Raw genomic sequence first — 20,449 nt, 5'->3', positions numbered from 1 at the left:
TATTTATAACAATAGTTTTAAATAATAATTATTTTTATTAACTATATTATTAGATAAAATAAACATACAGAGAAAATATTTTATGTGGTCAAAAAGATTAATTCCATTATTTAATTTAAAAATTATAAATATATTTAACGGAAAAAATTATTAACAAAATCACAATAAAAGCAAATATTGATAAATGTTCAGTTAATAAAATTAAATGAGTAAAATGGTTTTTTAGTTAATCGTAGAGATAGTACCTTAAAATAAATTAAAATGTTTTGTTCTGTTATAACTCGGTTAACAGCTATTTATAATTAGAGTTACGATAGATTAACAATGTTTTTAAGACAAATTTTCCTATTTAAGTAAAAAAATATTAATTTATTATTTTATTTTAATTAAAAAATAAAAAATAAATCTATTTTAATTATATTTTTAGAAACTTTGTTAAGTTTTTCAAAAAAAATTGTGGAAAAAATATTTTTCTTTATAATTAACCCAAAAGATAAGATAAGGACCAAAATATTAATTGCATCATAACCGTGTAAATCTCCTCCCACCGCGTAATCTCAGCGGCCAATGTTGACTTTCCCTTTCTATATATATTCCACTGCCCTCGTAGTTATTGCAGTGCCAAAGTTCCTTCTGGCATATTCTGTCTGACATACATGTTATTTGTTTCTTGTTTCGATGATTGTCGTGAATGGCTTTGGGTATTGTGGTTCCCTCCTCGATCAAGTTTTTTCAGGGTTTTCGAATTTACGATCGATCAATTTGTTCTTGTCGGAATGAATGTGTTTTTGTCGGATTAAAGAACGCAAGCATTATCAGTGTCTTTGTCGGATTGTTGGATTGAAGAACAATAATTATACGCAAATTCTGAAGATAATTCTTTTTCTGATAATGTCGAGTTTTGGATTTTTTGCGTATTTTCTTTACACCTAGTGATCGCCTTTTCTTTGTCGCCTTTTCTTTGACATTTCTTTTGCATATGGATGATATGGAAAGCATAATAGTTCAGAACAGCAAGGGCTCAGCATAACCTAAGTGTTCTTTGTGCCTCCTTTCTGTTATAATATAAGCTTTTTGGTATTGATCATCGAATGTAGGATTGAACCATGATGTGCTTATCTGCAGTGGTATTTGGAATGATTTTGTAACATCCGGAATTAAGACCCGTTATCGTTTTTTTGAATTTTGGGTGTGTACAGGACAGTGTATGGATGTGTGGTGTAGGAGATCATGTAAGTATTAGGATTTGTTACACTTATGTTTTCTTAAGACATTCTGATTTCGGAACCTATCAGATTTGTTGTTTATGTTTATTCCTTTGCAGTATGTCCCGAATCTCTGAGATTTCTTTTGGCGGCTGAGGATGTAGAATCGAGTTTTGACCGCTGTAGCTCTCAATATCCTAATTTCTCGATGAATGTTCTCTCTTATCTTCTTTCTCTCGACTTGATTACCAAACATGAGGATTGAATTGTGATTTGTTCCTCGGATTTTTGAAAAACTATAAATGTGAATATAGTTCTTATTTGATTTTTGAAATCTGTCAAATCTAGGTGTGATCTGCAATTGTGTTAATTCCTTTTCAGCACATTAGCAGTTGAGGATTAAATAATAATACAATATCCAAGGTAATATAATTTCTTGGATGAGTTTCATTTCTATTATTTAATTTCTTTGAACCTGATCTTGTTTTTCCGCAGCAATGTTTGGGGATTTGTTTAGTGTAACATTTGTCTCATTGAGCATATATTAATAGCGAAGATGTCTCTGCAGTTTGGTTGGATTCATTGCTGACCTTGCAGTGTGGCTTTCTGTATGCACTATCAGACTATTGGAGGCACAATAAATTGGGGAGGATTTGTCTGGCAACTAGATGATTAAATGGAAACTTCTCTTAAATAATTTCTTTCAGATTTTTGGTCATTTTATTGTTTTTTTTTTTTTTGTCATTTCTTAGTGATTTGAATTTCTAATTTCATATATGTAGTACGGGATTCATAGTGAAAAAAAAAGGATAAGAGGATAAAATATGGTGGCCATTTCATATATGCTGTTTGACTGTTATTTTGATTATCTTCAACTCCTCTTGCAGTTAAGAGGATGTCTAGTGGATCATGGATGCAATAGCTGTAAATTATTGAACTTACTGCAAAGCTTTATGTTTTATTGGGTTTTCATTTAGTAGCTCTCTTATGTGTTCGGAGTTGAAATGACTATTGTTTCTCTTATTGATCGTAGGAAGGTACATGGTCAGCCATTGTATTAGTCGAAGGAGGAGTCATTCTTCATAGTTGAAATTATGATCATCGAGCCTCTTCAGAAAATTTCTTTATTGGTTTTTTAGAAAGTTTATTTGTTTATCCATCTTATTGTCTAGGTCCTTCATCTTTTACCCAGATTAATTATAGTTTTCTTAAATTCATGGGCTGTATAGGGAAACTACAAAATGAAGTGGATGCATAGTGTGCAAATGATGGGTGGTGGTGGTGGTCATGTTTTGGGAACAGTGAATGGAGATCCCCTGAAACTTTAGGTCAGGCAAAACTTGTGGAGTGGGGAGATCTTGTAAATACTCGCTATATGAGTGAGAAACTTTGTCATTTTGTTGTTGGGCGGTTGGCTCTTCATTTTGATTATCTTCTTCTACTAGTGTAGCAGTGAAAATGATGTTTATTTCATTGTGGAGGCAATAACTGTAGATTATTGAACTTATTACAAAGCTTTATTTTTTATCACGGTTCTCACGATTCAATTTACTATTTTTCTTATGTGTGCTTCAGTTAGAATGGTTGTAGTTTCTCTTATTGACTGTAGGATTGCACATGTGTCAGCCATGGTGTTTGTTTAAGCAAGAGCAATACTTTATCATTGAACATTATGATTGTCGAGCTGGTTTTGGAAATTTGTCCATTGGGTTTCTTTAATTATTAATTTTGTTTATTGATCTTATCATCTAGGTCCTTCATCTTCTACCTAGTTTGATTAGTTTTCTTGAATTCATGGGCTTTACAGGGAAACTAAGAAATGAAGTGGGTGCGGAGTGTGCAAATGGTGGTGGGCAGGTCTCAGAAACAGTTTGATGGAGACCCGGTGAATCTTTAGGTTTTATTATCTTTGTATGCAGTATTTTCATTGTCGTTATTCTTCATGGCATACTTGTGGAATGGGTGATCTTGTAAACAGAGGATGCGACAGTGAAACTAAGAAATGAAGTGGGTGCAAGATATGCAAATAGAGGGTGGTTGGCAGGTTTTGGAAACTAAGAAATGAAGTGGGTGCATGGTGTTCAAATAGTGGGTGGTTCGTAGGTTTCGGAAACATTGGATGGAGATGATGGAGATCCGTTGAAACTTTAGGTCTCATTATCTTTGCATTCATTATTTTCTTGATGGAGATGATGGAGATCCGTTGAAACTTTAGGTCTCATTATCTTTGCATTCATTATTTTCTTTGTCGTTGTTCTTCATGCTAAACTTGTGCAGTGGTATATCTTATAAATAGGCACTATATGAGTGAGAGGCTTTGACATGGGAGTTTTTCGACTATTGACTCTGTTTATGTTGGTTGTCCTCTTTTAGTCGTGTTGCAGCAATGAGGATGTCTGTTGGATCATGGAGGAACAGCTATAAATTATTGAACTTACTTCAAAGCTTTATATTTGATTACGTCTCCATTTATTGTCATTCTTGTGTGCTGGAGTTTGAATGGCTATAGTCCCTCATATTGGTTGTTGGCAGGTACATGTGTCAGCCATGGTATTTGTCTAAGCAATTGCAATACTTGATCGCATAACATCATGATCATCAAGATCATCAAGCATATTAAGGAAATTTCTCTATTAATTTTTCTAATTCTTGAATTTGTTTATTCATCTTACCGTCTATGTCCTTCCTCTTCTACCCTGATTGATTTTAGTTTCTGAAATTCGTGGGCTTTACGTTTCTTAAATTTGTGGGCTTTGGGCTTTACAGGAAAATTAAGAAATGATGTGGGTGCAGGTTGTGCAAATGGTGGGTGGTGGGAAGGTTTTGGATCGGCATCCCGTTTGCATTCACTGTTTTCATTGCCGTTTTCATCATGTTAACTTTCAGGAGTGGAAGATCTTGTAACTATAAACTTTGTTGATTTTAATTATCATTTTCTACACTTGTTGCTGCGAAGAGGATGTCTATTGGGTCGTTTTTCATCATGTTAACCTTCTGGAGTGGGAGATCTTGTAACTATAAACTGTATGAGTTATAGGCTTTGACAAGACTTGACTTTGTTGATTTCAATGATCTTTTTTTGCATAGTTGACTTTGTTGATTTTAATTATCATTTTCTACACGTGTTGCTGTGAGGAGGATGTCTATTGGGTCGTGGAGCGAATAGCTCTTGATTATTTAACTTACGAATAGCTGTTGATTATTTAACTTATTACTAGTTGTTGATTATTTAACTTACTACGGAGCTTTTTTATGTTTTAATACGATACCATTTCTTATTTTTCTTAAGTGCTCGAGTGGAATGGTTGTAGTCTCTCTCATTTGTTCTAGGAAAGTACATGTGTCAGCCGTGGCCTTTGTCTAAGCAAGAGCAGTACTCAATCTTCCTGTTATGGGAATTTCTCCACTGATCTCTTAATTCTTGAATTTGTTATCCATCTTATTGTCTAGATCTTTCATCTTTTACTCGGATTGATTATATTTTTCTTGAATTCATTGGCATTTCAGGGAAACTAAGAGATGAAGTGTGTGCAAGGTATGCAAATAGAGGGTGGTTTGCAGGTTTTAGAAACAGAGTGGATGGACATTTGGTGAAACCTTTAGTTTCATTGTCTTTGCATTCATTATTTTGTTGTCGTCGTTCTTCAAGCTAAACTTGTGTAGTAAGATATGCTATAAATACGCACTATATGAGTGAGAGGCTTTGACATGTCTGTTGTTTGACTGTTGACTCTGTTTATGTTGATTGTCTTCTTCTAGTCGTGTTGCAGCAATGAGGATGTCTGTTGGATTGGGGAGGCAAAAGTTGTAAATTTTTGAACTTGCTACAAAGCTTTAAGTTTGATTACGTTCCATTTATTATAATTCTTTTGAGCTCGTTTTCGAATGGTTGTAGTTTCTTTTATTGGTGGTCGCAGGTACATGTACATGTGTCAGTAATGATGTTTGTCTAAGCAAATGCAATACTTGATCACATAACATTATGATCATCAAGCCTGTAAAGGAAATTTCTCAATTGGTTTTTCTAATTCTTGAATTTGTTTATTCATCTTATCATTTATGTCCTTTCTCTTTTACGTTGATTGATTGTAGTTTGTTAAATTTGTGGGCTTTACGTTTCTTAAATTCATGGGCTTTGGGCTTTACAGGAAAACTAAGAAATGAAATGGGTGCAGGGAGTGCAAATGGTGGGTGGTGGACAACTTTTGGAAACAGTGTATGGGATCTGGTAAAAACTTAGGTTTAATTATTTTTCATTTATTATTTTCATTGTATGAGTGAGAGGCATTGACATTTGTCTCGTTGCAACAGGTGATACTGATGATTTTAATTATCTTTTTCTACTGTTGTTGCAGCAAAGAGGATGTCTATTGGGTTGTGCAGCCAACAACTCTAGATTATTTAACTTACTAGGAAGCTTTATGTTTTATTATGATTCAATTTACTATTTCTTACGTGTTCGAGTTGGAATGGGTGTAGTCTCTCATATTTGTTGTAGGAAGGTACATGTGTAAGCCATGATGTTTGTCTAAGCAAGAGCAATACAACTGAACATAGTTTTATTATCTTTGCTTTCAATATTTTCTTTTCTGTTATTCTTTAGGCTAAACTTGTGGAATGGTAGATCTTGCATGTAGGCACTATATGATTGAGAGGCTTTGACATTTGTGTTGTTGGACTTATTATGTTCTACTCGTGTTGCTGTGAAGAGGATGTCTATTGGATCGTGTAGGCAGTAGGTGTAGATTATTATTATTACTAAATGTTTTATTAAGTTTTCATTTACTACTGTTTTATGTGATCAAGGTAGTCTATCTTATTGTTTGTAAGAAGGTACATTTGTCAGTGATGGTGATTGTCTATGCGAGAGCAGTACTTGATTGCTGAACAATATGGTCAGCGAGCCTGTTATGGAAACTTCTCCATCGGTTTTTCAATTATTGTAACTCATCTTATCTTTTATCTAGGTCTTTCAACTTCTTCCCAGACTGATTTTTGTTTTCTTGAATTCCTGGGCTTTACAAGGAAACTAGGATTTGAAGTGGGTGCAAGGGGTGCAAATGGTAGGTGTAAATTCTATGATCTTTGGTGTCGTCTCTCTCAATAACTTTTTGTAATTGAGATCTTTGACTCTTTTTATAATTTTTCAAAACCTTTCTATTCATTGTTTTCTGCAATTGTTTGAATTGGGCTGGGAGCGATGTAGGCGTTTTGGAGGAGAATTTGTTAATTTCAGTTGAGCTGGAAAACGTTTCTTCAAGAAATGATATAATGAATTAGAATTCCTAACTACTTTGGATAAAATAATTTTCTTTTTTAATTATTCTATTTGTCTACCTAATTCGGGTGTTCATTGAATTGATTGCGTTAATCCCTTTCCATAACAAAGGATATTGCAGTAGTTTTTGTAAAATTTTTATGATCGTTGTATAATGGCCATTAAGGTTTCTGTTTCTCGTGTTGTGAGTGCTCTCTTGCTTCTCTCTCTATTGCCACATATGTTTCCAATTTCTTTTTCTTTTTTCTTTTGGACTCTTGCACATTTCTAAGTAATTTGGGTTTCTCTTAGCTTTCATGAGTTCAGGATTTATCGTGAAATTTGACCCTTTTAAATGATGCAATTGAATATTGAAAGGAGATATTATTGATCTTTAGTTTTGTAGTGCTGATTTATTTATTTATTTTCTTAGGTGTAGCAAAATTTAAGTAAGTTTCTTAGAGTTTTTACTTCATTTTACTAAATATTAAGAGCATTGGACAATTTGATTTCGAAACTTCATTTTGTGGTTTTTTGTTTGCAGCATTGACAAATGAATTTTGCCTTGTATTTCAAATGTATTTCAGACTATCAATAATATGTTGCCTTTATTTTCATTTGCCACTTGAGGATTTAAAAATTTAAACACTTAAAAATCTAAAAATCTTGGTGCCTGTTGTGAATTTTAGGTTTTGTTATCTTTACATTCATTATTTTCTATGCAATTATGTAGTAAGAGCCATAGTCCATTGTGTTGTTTAGACTTTTGACTCTTTTGATTTGATTTGATTATCTTCTATTCTTTTTTTGCAGTGAAGACTTACTGTGAATGTATGTTGGGTCATTGACACTATGACGGTAGATTATTGGACGTTACTTTGTTTCTTAATAAATCCAAGAGTTGGTTGAAATGATTGCATTCATCCCTTTTCAGCACACGCTGCTTAGCCTTTAAGATTTCTTTTGCTGATTGCGTATAAAAAATCTTCAGTCAGGATTACGACATGGAACCTAATATCTGAGTTTGCTCTCTATATATTTCTCTGGTATTTTGGATTTGTTTCTTGTATTGTTAGCCTATTATTAGCATGTGATAGGATGTGGGAACCAGATGCTATGTTGTTGCAGACTATTTTACTCAATCTTAGGCCCTTGCTGATTTTGTTCAATCTGAAAACTTGTGCTAATACATACGTGGGCATAGGTTTTGGAAGCTGTGAAGGAAGATCCAGGCAAACTTTAGGTTTATATTATCTTTGCATTCATTATTTCTCTGAAGTATTCTTCTGTCTACATTTGTGGAGTGGTTACAGACACTATATGTATATAAGAGGCATTGGTATTTGTATTGTTTGGCCTTTAACTCGTTTTTCAGTGATGACTATACTTAAATTGGATGTCTGGTTGGTGATTGACGCAATGGAGGTAGATTTTTGTTTGGAACGACTGGTCTCTCTTAATGGTTGAATAGTGGGAAGATGTATAATTGTGCGTCTCGTGTTGTTGCGTTTCCATTAACTACTTTTCTTATGCGCTTGATTTGGAATGGCTGTAGCCTTTCTTATTGGTTGTAGGAAGGTACTTGATCACTAAACATGATGATCATCGAGTCTGTTATGGGAATCTCTCGGTTGGTTTTATAATTATTGAATTTATTATCTCCTATGAAGCCAAGCGCAATGAAGTGTGGTGTAGATGTGCAAAATGTCCATTGAAGTTCTGTGATATGTGAAGCTAAAGGTTTTATTTACCGTCATTTTGTTGTGCTCTTCTGATTCAATTTTTAACTGGCTAATCTTGTTAGTTTGATTCTGATCTTGTTAGTTTGATTCTGATCTTGGTTGTGTTGATGGTGGTATGCCGACAATGTGGGAGTTTGTCACGGGCACCACAAAACTGACATTTGAGGAGGATTTGTCTGCTATTTTTTTATTAGTTCTGAATTTATGAATGGCATTTTGGGATGAGCGTTATTGACAAGGTTTGTTGTTCTTATATTGATGAAGATATTTTTTCAAAATCAAAAAGAGCGATTTGGTAAAAGAAAAAGGATTTAATTAGTTTTTTTATCCTAGAACAAAAATTTGTCGTAAAATTGATTAGAGAGAGCCTCTTTAGGGGTTTTACTTGTTTTCTAGGTATATATTTATACATATAATTTGGCTTGATAATCCAATGAATCTCTGATTCTTTCTTTGACCAAAAGACCTTTTTTAAAGGAGCAATATCCAGCATATGTAGAACCCTGTAGATCTCGTTTGATTGGATGGTTTCCTCAATTCTTGATTGTTGTTTTGACAGCAGTTCTGAGCAGAGTCAGAAGTCTTCTGGGTTTTTTGGATTAGGATATTTCCAAGTACCAACAGTGTACGTACTAGTTTGAAATATGTTCTGTGATTGGGGTTTACTCAACATCACAACGCCTTTCTGGTTGGGTCTCTCTATTTGTGATAGGATGTGGAGGCTGGCTATATTGATCAATCTTAGTCCCTTATGGTTTTGTTCAATCTCAAAAGCTTTTGGAAGGATATAGGGGACGGATTTTGGAAGGAATGGATGGAGATCCGGGGAAACTTTTGGTTCTATTATCTTTTCATTAATTATTTTCTTTTTTGAGTGGGAGTTCTTGGAAACATTCACTGTATGAGTATGAAAGGGTTTGGCATTTCAAAAGTTGTGCCTTTGACTCGTTTGCATTTCAAAAGTTGTGTCTTTGACTCGTTTTGCAGCGAAAGAGTTGCTTGCTATGGATGTCTGTTGTGGAGGCAACGGCGGGAGATTATTGTTTGGAATGGCAGTAGTCTCTCATTGGTTGTAGTCTCTCTCCTTTTATTACGTTTGCATTCACTATTGTTCTTATGTGGTCGATTTGAAATGGCTCTAGTCTCTGGAATTGGTTGTCGGAAGGTACATGTATCAGTCAATCAGTCAGGAACAATACTGTTATTGCGTAGATGTGCAAATGGTGCATGGAAAATCTGTGGACTGTGAGGCTAAGGGTTTTCATTTACTGGTACAGTGCTGTGTTTTCTGGATTAATTCTTAATTGGCTAAACTTGTTTGTTTGAATCTGATCTTGGTTGCTACATGTTTATGTTCTTTTCTTGTTAGCATGTCTTCGAGTCTGAGTTTTCATTTGCCCGGTTGAAGAGTTAAAAACCTAAAATAGAGCATTTAAAAACTTAGAAGGGAGTTTAGTACTGGATCTTAAATATGTTGCACTATTCACTACTCCAACATATCATACAGCCCTATTTATTCCTTTCAGATCTTATGCTGACTATATTTCTCAATCTTAGTCACATGTTGATTTTTTTAATCCCAAAAGTTTGTTAATTTGCTTATAGATATGTGGGTGCAGGTTTGGGAAACAGGGGAGGAGATTCAGGGAAACTTTAAGTTTTATTATCTTTGCATTCATTATTTCCTTTGCGGTTATTCTTCTGGCTAAACTTGTGGAGTGATAGTTCTTGTAAACACGCACTATGATTATGAGGGGGCTTCGGGATTTGTACCATTGGTTATTCTTCTGGCTAAACTTGTGGAATGGTAGTTCTTGTAAACACGCACTATGATTATGCCCGGCTTTGGGATTTGTACTGTTGGATCTTTGGCTTGTTTTGCAGTGAAGACTAGACTTTCTATGGTCGTGGAGGCAATGGCCAGTTTTGCAGTGAAGACTAGACTTTCTATGGTCGTGGAGGCAATGGCCGTAGATTTTTGTTGGAATGGCCGTAGTCTCTCTCCTTGGTTGAATAGTGTGAAGGTAAATGGCTCTGTTTGGAATGGTAGTACTCTCTCGTTTTATTATGCTTCCATTCACTATTTTTCTACGATATGGAATGGCTGTAGTCTCTTTTTTTGGCTATAGGGAGGTACTTGTATCAGTCATTGTGGTCTGAGCATGAGCGGTACTTGATCACTGAACATTATGATCATTGAGCCTGTTATGGAAATTTCTCTTATAGTTTTTTAATTCTTGAATTCACGAATTCATCTTATCGTCCAGGTCCTTCATTGTCTACCCAGTTGATTATACTTTGCTTGAATTCATGGACTTTACACATGGACTTTACATGGAAGCCAAGCAATGAATTGTGGTGTAGATGTGCAAATGGTGTGTTGAAATACTGCAATCTGTGAAGCTAAAGGTTTTTATTTACCTTTACATTGTTGTGTTCTTCTGCATTAATTTTTAACTGGCTGAACTTATTGGTTTGGTTCTGATCTTGTTTGTATTGATGGTGTATGCCTTAAGTGTGGGAGTTGGTAACAGTTACCACAAACTGACATTTTTGGAGGATTTGTTTGTTACTATTTTACGAGTTCTGGGTTTATGAAAGGCATTGTAGGATGAGCATGGGACAAGTGCTGTTGGGCTTTAGTCTTTGATTTGATGGTTTGCTTCTTGGTTTTCCATATCTTTCCATTCACAAGCAAGAGCGATATTAGAGTTTTGGAGAAGAATATGTTAATTTCAGGATGGATTCTTGTAGTGATATAACGAATTAGAACGGCTAACAACTCCGGATAAAATAATTTTCTTTGTTAAATATTCTATTTCTCTACCAAATCCAGGTGTTGATTGAACTGGAAGAGTTTAAAACGGCTTATGATATATGATAGCGCGGGATGACCGATCTTAATTTATTATTAGGAGCGACTAAGGCTACCTTGGTTTTATGGGGTCATTCTGGACTTGTTATCTTCTGTGAGTTTTGGGTTGGTTGGTAAGCTGTCAGGTATTTCCTTGTTGTTTATCAGGAATTGATCCAATCTTAAGGCATTAAGTTTCTAAAGTTGGATCTGTATGAGACAACTTTGTTACCCTGAAACTTTGAAGTTACCTTTTAGTATTAAATAATATTTTTTATATGATCTACCGGTATATCCTATTCTAATTGGATATCCTTTGTAGACAAATTCTTCTGGAATAAACGGCAGTAGCTCATGATAACCTAATTTCATCTGAGGTTCCACCTTTTATTTAGCTCTCATTTGGAGTATGTACAAGTATGAAAAAACATCATTGTGTTGATGTATGCTCGTTTTGTCTAGCTATCATTCTTGATCGTTGTTTTGACAGCGTAGGTCTGGTTTTTTTGGATTAGGATTGTCCAAGTACCAACGGTTTGAAATATGGGATATGATTGTCAAATATTCTGTTGGAATATAGAGGTATTTTCAAATGCTGATTTTATTCTTGTATTTTGTTGAAATACAGATGTTCCCCGTGCATATTGTACAACAATCTCGTGAAGTTAGTAAACATATTCCTTATTCTAAAAGAAAACAATCACGACAATGTGATAACAATAAAGTAACTGTACAATGATATGCAAACCAAAGATCACTAAGAGGGTCTAAAGTTGAAATGCATCAGCTAATTTTATTTTATTTTTATAGACAATGTTAATTTTTAGTATTTGTCACAACTTCTCTTACCTTTCTTATTAAACTCATCAAATTAATCTTATATTCTCATTTGTTAGTGAGAGGAGTTGTTGAATGCATAAGTATAATTAAATTGTTGAATGCATTTAATATTGTATTATTGTTATTGATGGACAACACCTACAAAACTAAGAAATACTCTTGTTACTTGAGATAATAGGTGTGACATCAATATTATTGACTTTGTTCAACTTTTGTGTTACTATCAAGTGAAAAAAAAAAACAATTTCATTTTGAGATCTGATATGTTCCCTCTAGTTGTTGGTGATAGGCTCTGATAAATGTTATCAACATTGTGTTTCTTGAGGTTTATGACCTGGTGTGGTGGTTCCACGTTAATGAAAATGTTAAAAATAAAATGTGAGTGGATTCTTTGGAGGCATGGAAGTTGTTATGGAGCATGTGCAAATTCTAAAGTCATTTGTTGCTATGTTGAATATGAGAATGACATGGATCATTCCTGAAAAGAAAAAGTTTATTAAGGCTGGACAACAGGGTGATGCATATGGGAATACAAGTAGACAAGGTTATGCATTAGGGAATACAACGTCAAAAAGGTTTGTACGTGTTCATTCATTCTTCATGATGTAGTTATTGAAGTTGGTTGTTGTATCTTTTTTATTTTTTTGCGAGGTTGAGTCTGTTCACTAGAATTAAAGCAATAGTGAGGGAGACTTGCATGCAGTAAATAATGCGTAAATAATGCTATCACACTGAAAGATTGGTGGTTTTATGCATATTGGTGAACATTATGGTAGGACATTGAAGCTGCCTTTCTTTTTTTTACCTAATTTTTTTTTTCACTAGTAGGTAGGGTAAACTTAAAATCTCTTCACCTTTTTTGTCTAAATCTATCAAACCTCTATTCAAAGATTCAAAAACAAAACGTTGTCCAAATCTATCAAACCTCTATTCAAAGATTCAAAAACAAATCGTTGTCTAAATCTATCAAACCTCTATTCAAAGATTCAAAAACAAAACGTCTACTGTAGAGTTCAAACCCACAACCACCACAAGATTAAGAGCCTTACGCTCTACAATTTATCAACTGAGCTAGACGGGCATACTTGTGTCCAAAATTAGTAGAGTTTTTTTTTTTGTCTTAAGTGAATCACTACAAACCAATTTGTAAAATGAAAATTATCCGTTTTGTGAGTACTTAACTATTCGTTGTGTATTTTATCTATATATATTCTTGGATATTTTTGTCATTCTTGTTCACAATTTATAGAGTAAAAAGGCAATAAATCATAATTAAATATGATAAAGTTACTGCTTGAATGACCAATTTCAAATATTTTCCATCCTAACAAATACTTTTGTGTTATACTATGTAAATTATAAAATCATCATAAAAATTACAGTTAAATTTTTATAATCTACATGTCACATGTTTATAATTAGTATGATTAAGTAGCAAATAAGGGTTTAATGATCATCATTCTTGTAACTCATTCCATATTAGCCATTAGATATGCATTATTCCTTTTTGCAGTTATCTGCCTTCACCTTGGCTTTTTCAACAACCTCTCATCCTAGTTATAACTCTGCCCATTATAACATTTGTTGCATACTGATATATATGCTTTCAAAATAAACATCTATTCTGAAATGATATGGAAATACGAAATGTATATTCCAGAAGGAATATATTTCAAAAACCCTGCATAATTGGATTTCTAATCCCAAATCGGATAAAAAAAACTACCTCTTATTAGAAAAGCTTCTCACGGTGAATGGGATGATATTAGAAAAGCTTCTCACCAACCAAAACGGATGAATGGGATGAGGATTTAGGTTTCCACTCATTTTTTAAAAAGTAGTAATATTGGATTTATGGGTTCTATGGGAGTACATAATGAATCTAATACTATTTATATACAATCGAGAACTAATAAACGAAATTTTTTTAATAAAATAATATATTTGTAAAACAAGATTTCAAATTTTTGTCTTCATAATCAGAAGAAACACTGATGTGTCAATCATTCAGAATTTTGAAGTTAAAAAAAAATCAATAATTGATACACGAAATCATATTTTGTTAATCATTCAATCATAATTTTAAAATCAATCTCTCTTTCTTCCTCTTACACTTTATCTCACTTCCTCTTTCATACACTCATTGTCTCAAACTTTTCTATGTCGAAGACAAAAGGTTTTCTTTTCCTATCCAATATTTTCTTTGTCTTCTCTTTGATGTGTATGTAAGTACTTTCCTCTGTTGAATTCTTCTCTTAAAAGCTTTTCTTCTACGAGATATATGTATTTTACTATGGATTTTTGTCACTCAAATTGAAGTTTTGATTTTTCTATGAGTTTTATTGAATGATCACAACATAATATATTTTTTAATTTGAATAGAAAAGACGAAATCATGTTGTAGCACATAAAAGAAGAAAAGCTTTGAGAAAAGAATATGAATGTGTTCGTTTAGTAAAAATCCAAACTTTAATCAAAGAAAAAAATTGAAACTTTCATAAGAAGAAAATTATAGAAAAATACATATATCTTGTAGAAGAAAAATAGCTTCAAAAGAAGAAAAAAAAAGGTGTTTATTTAATAAAAATCAAAACTTTCATCAAAGAAAAAAAGAAAAAATACATAACTTTTGTAGAAGAACTCTAGTAGAAGTAAAAGAAGAAAAGCTTTTAGAGAAAAAAATGAAGGTGCTCATTCAATAAAAATCGAAACTTTCATCAAAGAAAAAAAAACTCAAAAAAAATACATATATCTTGTCAAATAAATCTCAAAACTTTTATTAGAGAATAAAACTATCGAAAACTGCCTCTTGTAGAAGAAAAGCTTATGAGAAAAGAAAGTGAATGGGTTCAATAAGTACAAATCGAAAATTTCAGAGAAAAAAATAAAAAAAATACATATATCTTGTCGAATAAATCTCAAAACTTTTATTAGAGAATAAAACCATCGAAAACTGCATACCTCTTGTAGAAGAAAAGCTTATGAGAAAAGAAAGTGAATGGGTTCAATAAGTACAAATCGAAAATTTCAGAGAAAAAAATCATAGAAAAATACAGATATCTTGTACAAGAACTCTAGAAGAAAAAAAATACATATTTCTTGTAAAAAAAACTTTGGTAGAGGAAGAATACATACTTTTGTAGAAGAAAGAACTCTAGTAGAAGAAGAAAAGCTTAAAGAGAATAGACGAATGTAGTCATTCAATAAAATCAAAATTTAGAAAAAAATACATATATCTCGTAGAAGAAAAGCTTCTAAGAGAAGAAAGTGAATGTGTTCAACAGAGGAAAATACTTACACACATCAAGGAGAAGAAGAAGAAGAATAAAATATTGCACAAAAGAAGAAAATCTTCTATCTTCAACAGAAAAGAAGTTTGAGACGGTGAGAGTGAACAAGAGAGGAAGTGAGATGGAGTGTGAGAGAAAGAAAGAGAGATTGATTTTGAAATTGTGATTGAATGGTGAGAAAGAGATAGTTTTGTGTATTGATTATTGATTTTTTTTTGAATCTCAAAATTTTGAATGGTTGACACATCAGTGTTTTTTTATTGTGACAATAGAAATTTGAAATCTTGTTTTGCAAAATTATTATTTTATTAAAAAAGTTTTCATTTGTTAATTCTTAATATATAGTAATATATAGTATTAGAATTGTATATAGTATTAGATTATGAAAATATTGTTCTATAAATTTTAAAAACTACATTTAAATTCAAAAACTTAAAATTGAAGCTCAAAATTAACTGTTTAAGTATCATTGTTTTCAACATGATGATTATCATTTTTAATTATGCACAAGGTAAAAACTCATATTTCATATTTTTAGGAATCGATAGGTAACATGTATTGTTAATTATTTAAATATCATTAGGAAAAAATATTAAATTAATGAAAATTATGATCTAATTAAACACCAAAATAAAGATTAAATTGAACAGTAAAGACTAAATGTCTATTAAAGTCAAAATATTAGCTTCTCTTACTTAGATTACAAGTCATTAACACAAAATATCTGTCTATACATCATAAAACATTATTTTCACACAAACAACTAAGAATAATGATTTACAAACAACTAAGAATAATAATTTGTTCATATTCTAACAATTTTAACCGAATAAATATTTATTTTGAGTACTTAAATGTCACGTGAACATAACTTATTAATTGATGATGCGGTTAAAGGTTTGACTTCTATTAATAAAAATATTCAAGCTCCATTCTTAATTACAGTTTTTACCCTTTAATTAATTTTTGTTCCTTACAATAAGTTAGTCCTATTCATACGAATTGAGTATAAAATTATATATGAAAACAGTGCATATTATTTATTTAAAATTTATATATAATCTGATCAACAATTTATTTTAATGCTATTGATTCATATAAACTAAATAATAATAATAATAAAAGTTGTGAAAACATGTACTTATATTTAAAATTTGAAGCATAATAATTAATAATATAAAAGTTCACACACATTCGATTAGTTAAAGTTGATGAAAAATGACAGTCACATATCCCATGAATAAAACCAATTAGCACATATTAATCTGATTCAATTTGGAGTATTAGTTAAATTTGAAACAAAATTAATAAAATGGGTTTGAATTTTGAAACTGAGAAGCCACATTACTACTAACTCAAACACAAACAAATGTAATAAACTATTTATTTATTACACGGTATACTTTCCCGCCAAAATGAGTTGGCGCCAAAATCTCTCTCCTCTATATATAAAGAAACTGTAACAGTAAAGGGAAGAAATACAAAAGAGTGATTTGAAAACTAAATCCCTAACTTTCTCTCTCTTCAATGGAGCCACAGAAACTCACCGACTACGAGCTCAAGCGACTCGAGAACATTCGCCGCAACGATGAGATGATGGCAGCCCTCAAACTCCATTCCAGAGCCACCCAACTCTCCAATTTCAAGCGTCAAAGGTACTCACTCTTCCCTCTTCTCTCTCTTATTTCACTTCCCAATGATCAAAGGGTTCAATTTCTGTGACTTACTGTGTTTCTTGAAATCCTCAGAGTTGAAGCCAAATCCACCCGCGTGAAATTGGAAAAGAAACCTAAAACCGAAACCCCAATTGTCATCAGAGTCAGGCGCTCCCTGCGAACCAGGGGTATTCCACCAGATTTTGAAGGTCTTGACGGAGATTCCGTCGCCCCCACCGCTCCCTCCAAAGAAGATCCACCTTCCGTCGTAAGTTTGGGTCCCCTTTCCATGGCCAATGCTCGTGAAAGTGCTCACTCTGATAGTTCCTTCATTGAATCGCTGATGGGTATGGCCCAAGATGGCAATGTTCCAAAAGGGGATGTGGGGGGCTCCCTTGAATTGAAATCTCTGTCTTTGGATCCCGAGAATATTGCGCGGGTTGTTTCTGGAAGGATAACCAATGTCAGGTTTTTCCCTTCAAGTAGTGTCAACATGATTGCCGCGGGTAACAAGTTTGGGAATATTGGGTTTTGGAATATGGGAGAAAGCGAGGTTCATTTATACCGTCCTCATAATGCTCCCATTTCTGGGATTTTGATTCAACCGCATTGTTGTTCCAAGGTACCGTGATGTATTGATCTGTCTCATTTTGCAACAATTATTGTATATTTGTTAAGTTTGTTTTGTAACTCTACCCGTTATTGGTTGACTTGAGACTCAAACTCTCTTATTGTATATTTGTTTTCTTTTCGCAATTGCCATGAACATATAATGCATTTTAACAGTGTTTCTGTGGCATGTTTTTATTTCAGATGTATACTGTCCTCACCCCTTTTCCACTCTAATCACTTCATACGATTTACATCTTACTCTTTTGTAGGATTGTCTGATGTTGTCATTTGTTTTATATGCAGATATACACAAGTTGTTATGATGGAGTTCTTCGGCTAATGGATGCTGAGAAGGAAATCTTTGATCTGGTGTTTGAGAGTGATGAAAAAATATATGCTCTTTCTCAACCACCGAATGACACAAACTGCCTATATCTTGCCGAGGGTTCTGGAGGTTTGACTATTTGGGATAACAGGGTGGGAAAACGTTCGTCGCACTGGGATTTGCATAACAGTAGGATTAACACCATAGATTTCAACTGTCAAAACCCTCACATTGTAGCTACTAGTTCCTCTGATGCAACTGCCTGCACCTGGGATTTGAGATATACTAATAGGAAGGATCTCACAGCCTTGAGGACATTTACCCACAAAAGATCTGTCCAATCTGCTTACTTCTCTCCTTCTGGAAGTAGCCTTGCAACTACAAGGTATGGAGTTTGTTCCATTAAATAAATTACGACTTTTCGATACTGAAAATGTGCTATGTTGTGTGTTCTTAATCGTGCAATCTTTTATTTTCAGTACACTACTCTCTATCTTACCTAGTGGAAAAAGACTATTGTTGCTGTTGTACTAACTTTAGAAGCACATGTCAATTTGATACCAATTTTTTCTTTATCCAATTGTATCGAACCTGGTGTTTATGTAATTGTGATTTTGGCCGGAGGTTAATATAATCTCTTCCCTTGATGCAGCTTGGACAACACTATTGGTATTCACAGTGGAGTTAACTTGGAGGATACGGCTCTTATTTCTCATTTTAATCAGACTGGCAGATGGCTTTCTACATTCAGGTATGGTATCTGGGAAGTATGTGAAGGTTAACTAATCATGCTTCTCATTTTCAATTATGCAAAAGTTTTTTTCCAAATCAAACCCTGGTATTTCAAACTCTTTAGAGCTGGTTTTTACATTTCAAATACGCTTAAACTCTTAGCACGCAGAGAGGAATTTTTATTTGGCATGAACTGAAACATGTGTGTAATACGAATTTGTGATGCCACTTTAAACTTGATATACCTTATAAATTGCCTATTTATTCTGAAAAGGCTAACTTTTGTGAGCGTGATCTTACTGTTGCAGAGCGAAATGGGGTTGGGATGACAAATATCTCTTCATTGGAAATATGAATAGAGGGGTTGATGTGGTCTCAGCAGTTCAAAGGAAAATAGTTATGACGTTAGAGAGCCCACACATGTCAGCCATTCCTTGCAGATTCGATATAAACTGTTATGAGGTTGGGATGCTTGTAGGAGCTACAAGTGGAGGGCAGCTTTATGTATGGACATCACGCTAGGATGTTATTTAACATGATTTCTCTTGTGTATGGTATGGAACTACTACATTTTCTGATTGTAGATTGTTTTAGGTCGTATATTATCAGTTATGAGCTATAATTGAGTAGACATGATTTCATGTGCTTTGTTCTTTTGCCAGGCCATAATTAGTCATGGTTTGTGGATTGTGTTATACTCTTGGGTTATAGTTATATATAAAAATTAGTTAGTTAAGGATAGTTTTATGGAGAAAATTTATTTGAATGAAGATAAACTAAGATTTATCCTAATCTTTTTTTAACTTTCCAATGCCACATTTGAATAGGAACAGAAAATTAAGCTCTTCCACGTATTATTTTAACAAAATTCATTAAAGGGTGGATACCTTTTAATCCCCTCAACCAATTGTCTAGCATGAAAATTAACAAGATTTAGCCTTACAGATTCAAGATCTAATTCTCACATATTACAGTAGGATATCACAAGCTTTGTGTCTAAACCTTCTAGTAAATCCTTGTACACCATTGAAAAACCTTTTAGCTTGTTAAAACCTAGCAATGACAAAGATGAGAAAATGAGATGTCTTACATGAAATCTTATAATGTCATTACAAAACCAGATGTGATTTAATTCGAATTGTGATTTGTAATGAATCTGGCTTAACAGAAAAACTCATTTAATTTGAACTTTTAGAATGAACTCCATCTCTACAAAAACCTAAGATTTAATACTTTTGATAAGTTTTGAGATAAGTCCATATTCAATCATGAATCAAACTAAAAAAATTGTGTTTAGTTCTAGTTCAACATGTAAATTCAAACTCTATTTTATGGAAAAATATAAGCATTTATTTTATTCTCTCTAAGTATTCGCTCGATATTATGGTTAATTCTTAATCCAATAACATGAAAATCAATAATACATTAATATTAGTAGCTTCCTCTTGATTTGCATGCAAAAGACTATCCATTGTGTCTGTTTCATTATTCCACCCTATGTAACCAGAAATGGTAACAAAATTCCCTAGAGTGAATGACTAGCACGAATGCCAAGACGTTTTCTCAATCCTCCATTATCTAATACTTGAAATGTAACTCAACTCTTAAAAGGCTATGTTTGGTTCAACTGATTTGAATAATGAGCATATTTGAGAGTGATGAACTTTTAATTATATTTGTGTTCGATTGCGGTGAAATATTGTGATTTGAAACGATGGATTTTTCAAATGTAATGAAAACTTCATTTCCTTATTTATGAACAGATTTGGAGGAATAAAACTACATTTTACTGATTTACTCCTTACATGTATTTCTTTTTATTCTCATTTATATACTTGTCATTAATAATATATCTATATAATAATTAATAATTATAAATATGTATATATAACATAATAATTAATAATATATATAATTGTTATTAATAAGATACGTAT

General features: G+C 32.9%; 1 protein-coding gene and 1 long non-coding RNA gene across 12 annotated transcripts; one reads left to right on the top strand and one right to left on the bottom strand.

Moving 5' to 3' along the window:
- Positions 1–601: 601 nt before the first annotated feature.
- On the top strand, positions 602–19,207 carry DRS1 (DROUGHT SENSITIVE 1). 11 transcript variants are annotated; one of them, XM_085671723.1, is made up of 8 exons: positions 602–1,232; positions 1,325–10,011; positions 10,089–10,228; positions 16,728–16,843; positions 16,937–17,465; positions 17,759–18,165; positions 18,433–18,531; positions 18,821–19,207. In XM_085671723.1, exons 2-8 carry the CDS (start codon positions 9,948–9,950, stop codon positions 19,032–19,034), a joined length of 1,569 nt encoding a protein of 522 aa, XP_085527849.1. In that variant the 5' UTR covers positions 602–1,232; positions 1,325–9,947; the 3' UTR covers positions 19,035–19,207. The 11 variants fall into 11 exon arrangements, with proteins under 11 accessions (XP_085527849.1, XP_085527844.1, XP_085527847.1 ...); XM_085671718.1 differs by having other exon boundaries at positions 602–3,356; positions 3,421–10,011; XM_085671721.1 differs by having other exon boundaries at positions 602–5,433; positions 5,561–10,011.
- On the bottom strand, positions 12,690–12,978 carry LOC146887996 (uncharacterized). The gene is made up of 2 exons (XR_014994094.1): positions 12,871–12,978; positions 12,690–12,776 (listed from the first exon to the last, which is right to left on the bottom strand). It is a non-coding gene; the product is annotated as an uncharacterized LOC146887996 (long non-coding RNA).
- Positions 19,208–20,449: the final 1,242 nt, after the last annotated feature.

Source organism: Vigna unguiculata, chromosome 3 (genome assembly GCF_037176805.1).
Source record: "Vigna unguiculata cultivar grain cowpea cultivar isolate G323 ecotype 2 chromosome 3, ASM3717680v1, whole genome shotgun sequence".
In the NCBI taxonomy this organism is placed as follows: Eukaryota; Viridiplantae; Streptophyta; class Magnoliopsida; order Fabales; family Fabaceae; genus Vigna; species Vigna unguiculata.
Note: the sequence above shows the minus strand (reverse complement) of the source record. Positions and strands in the feature narration are given on the sequence as shown.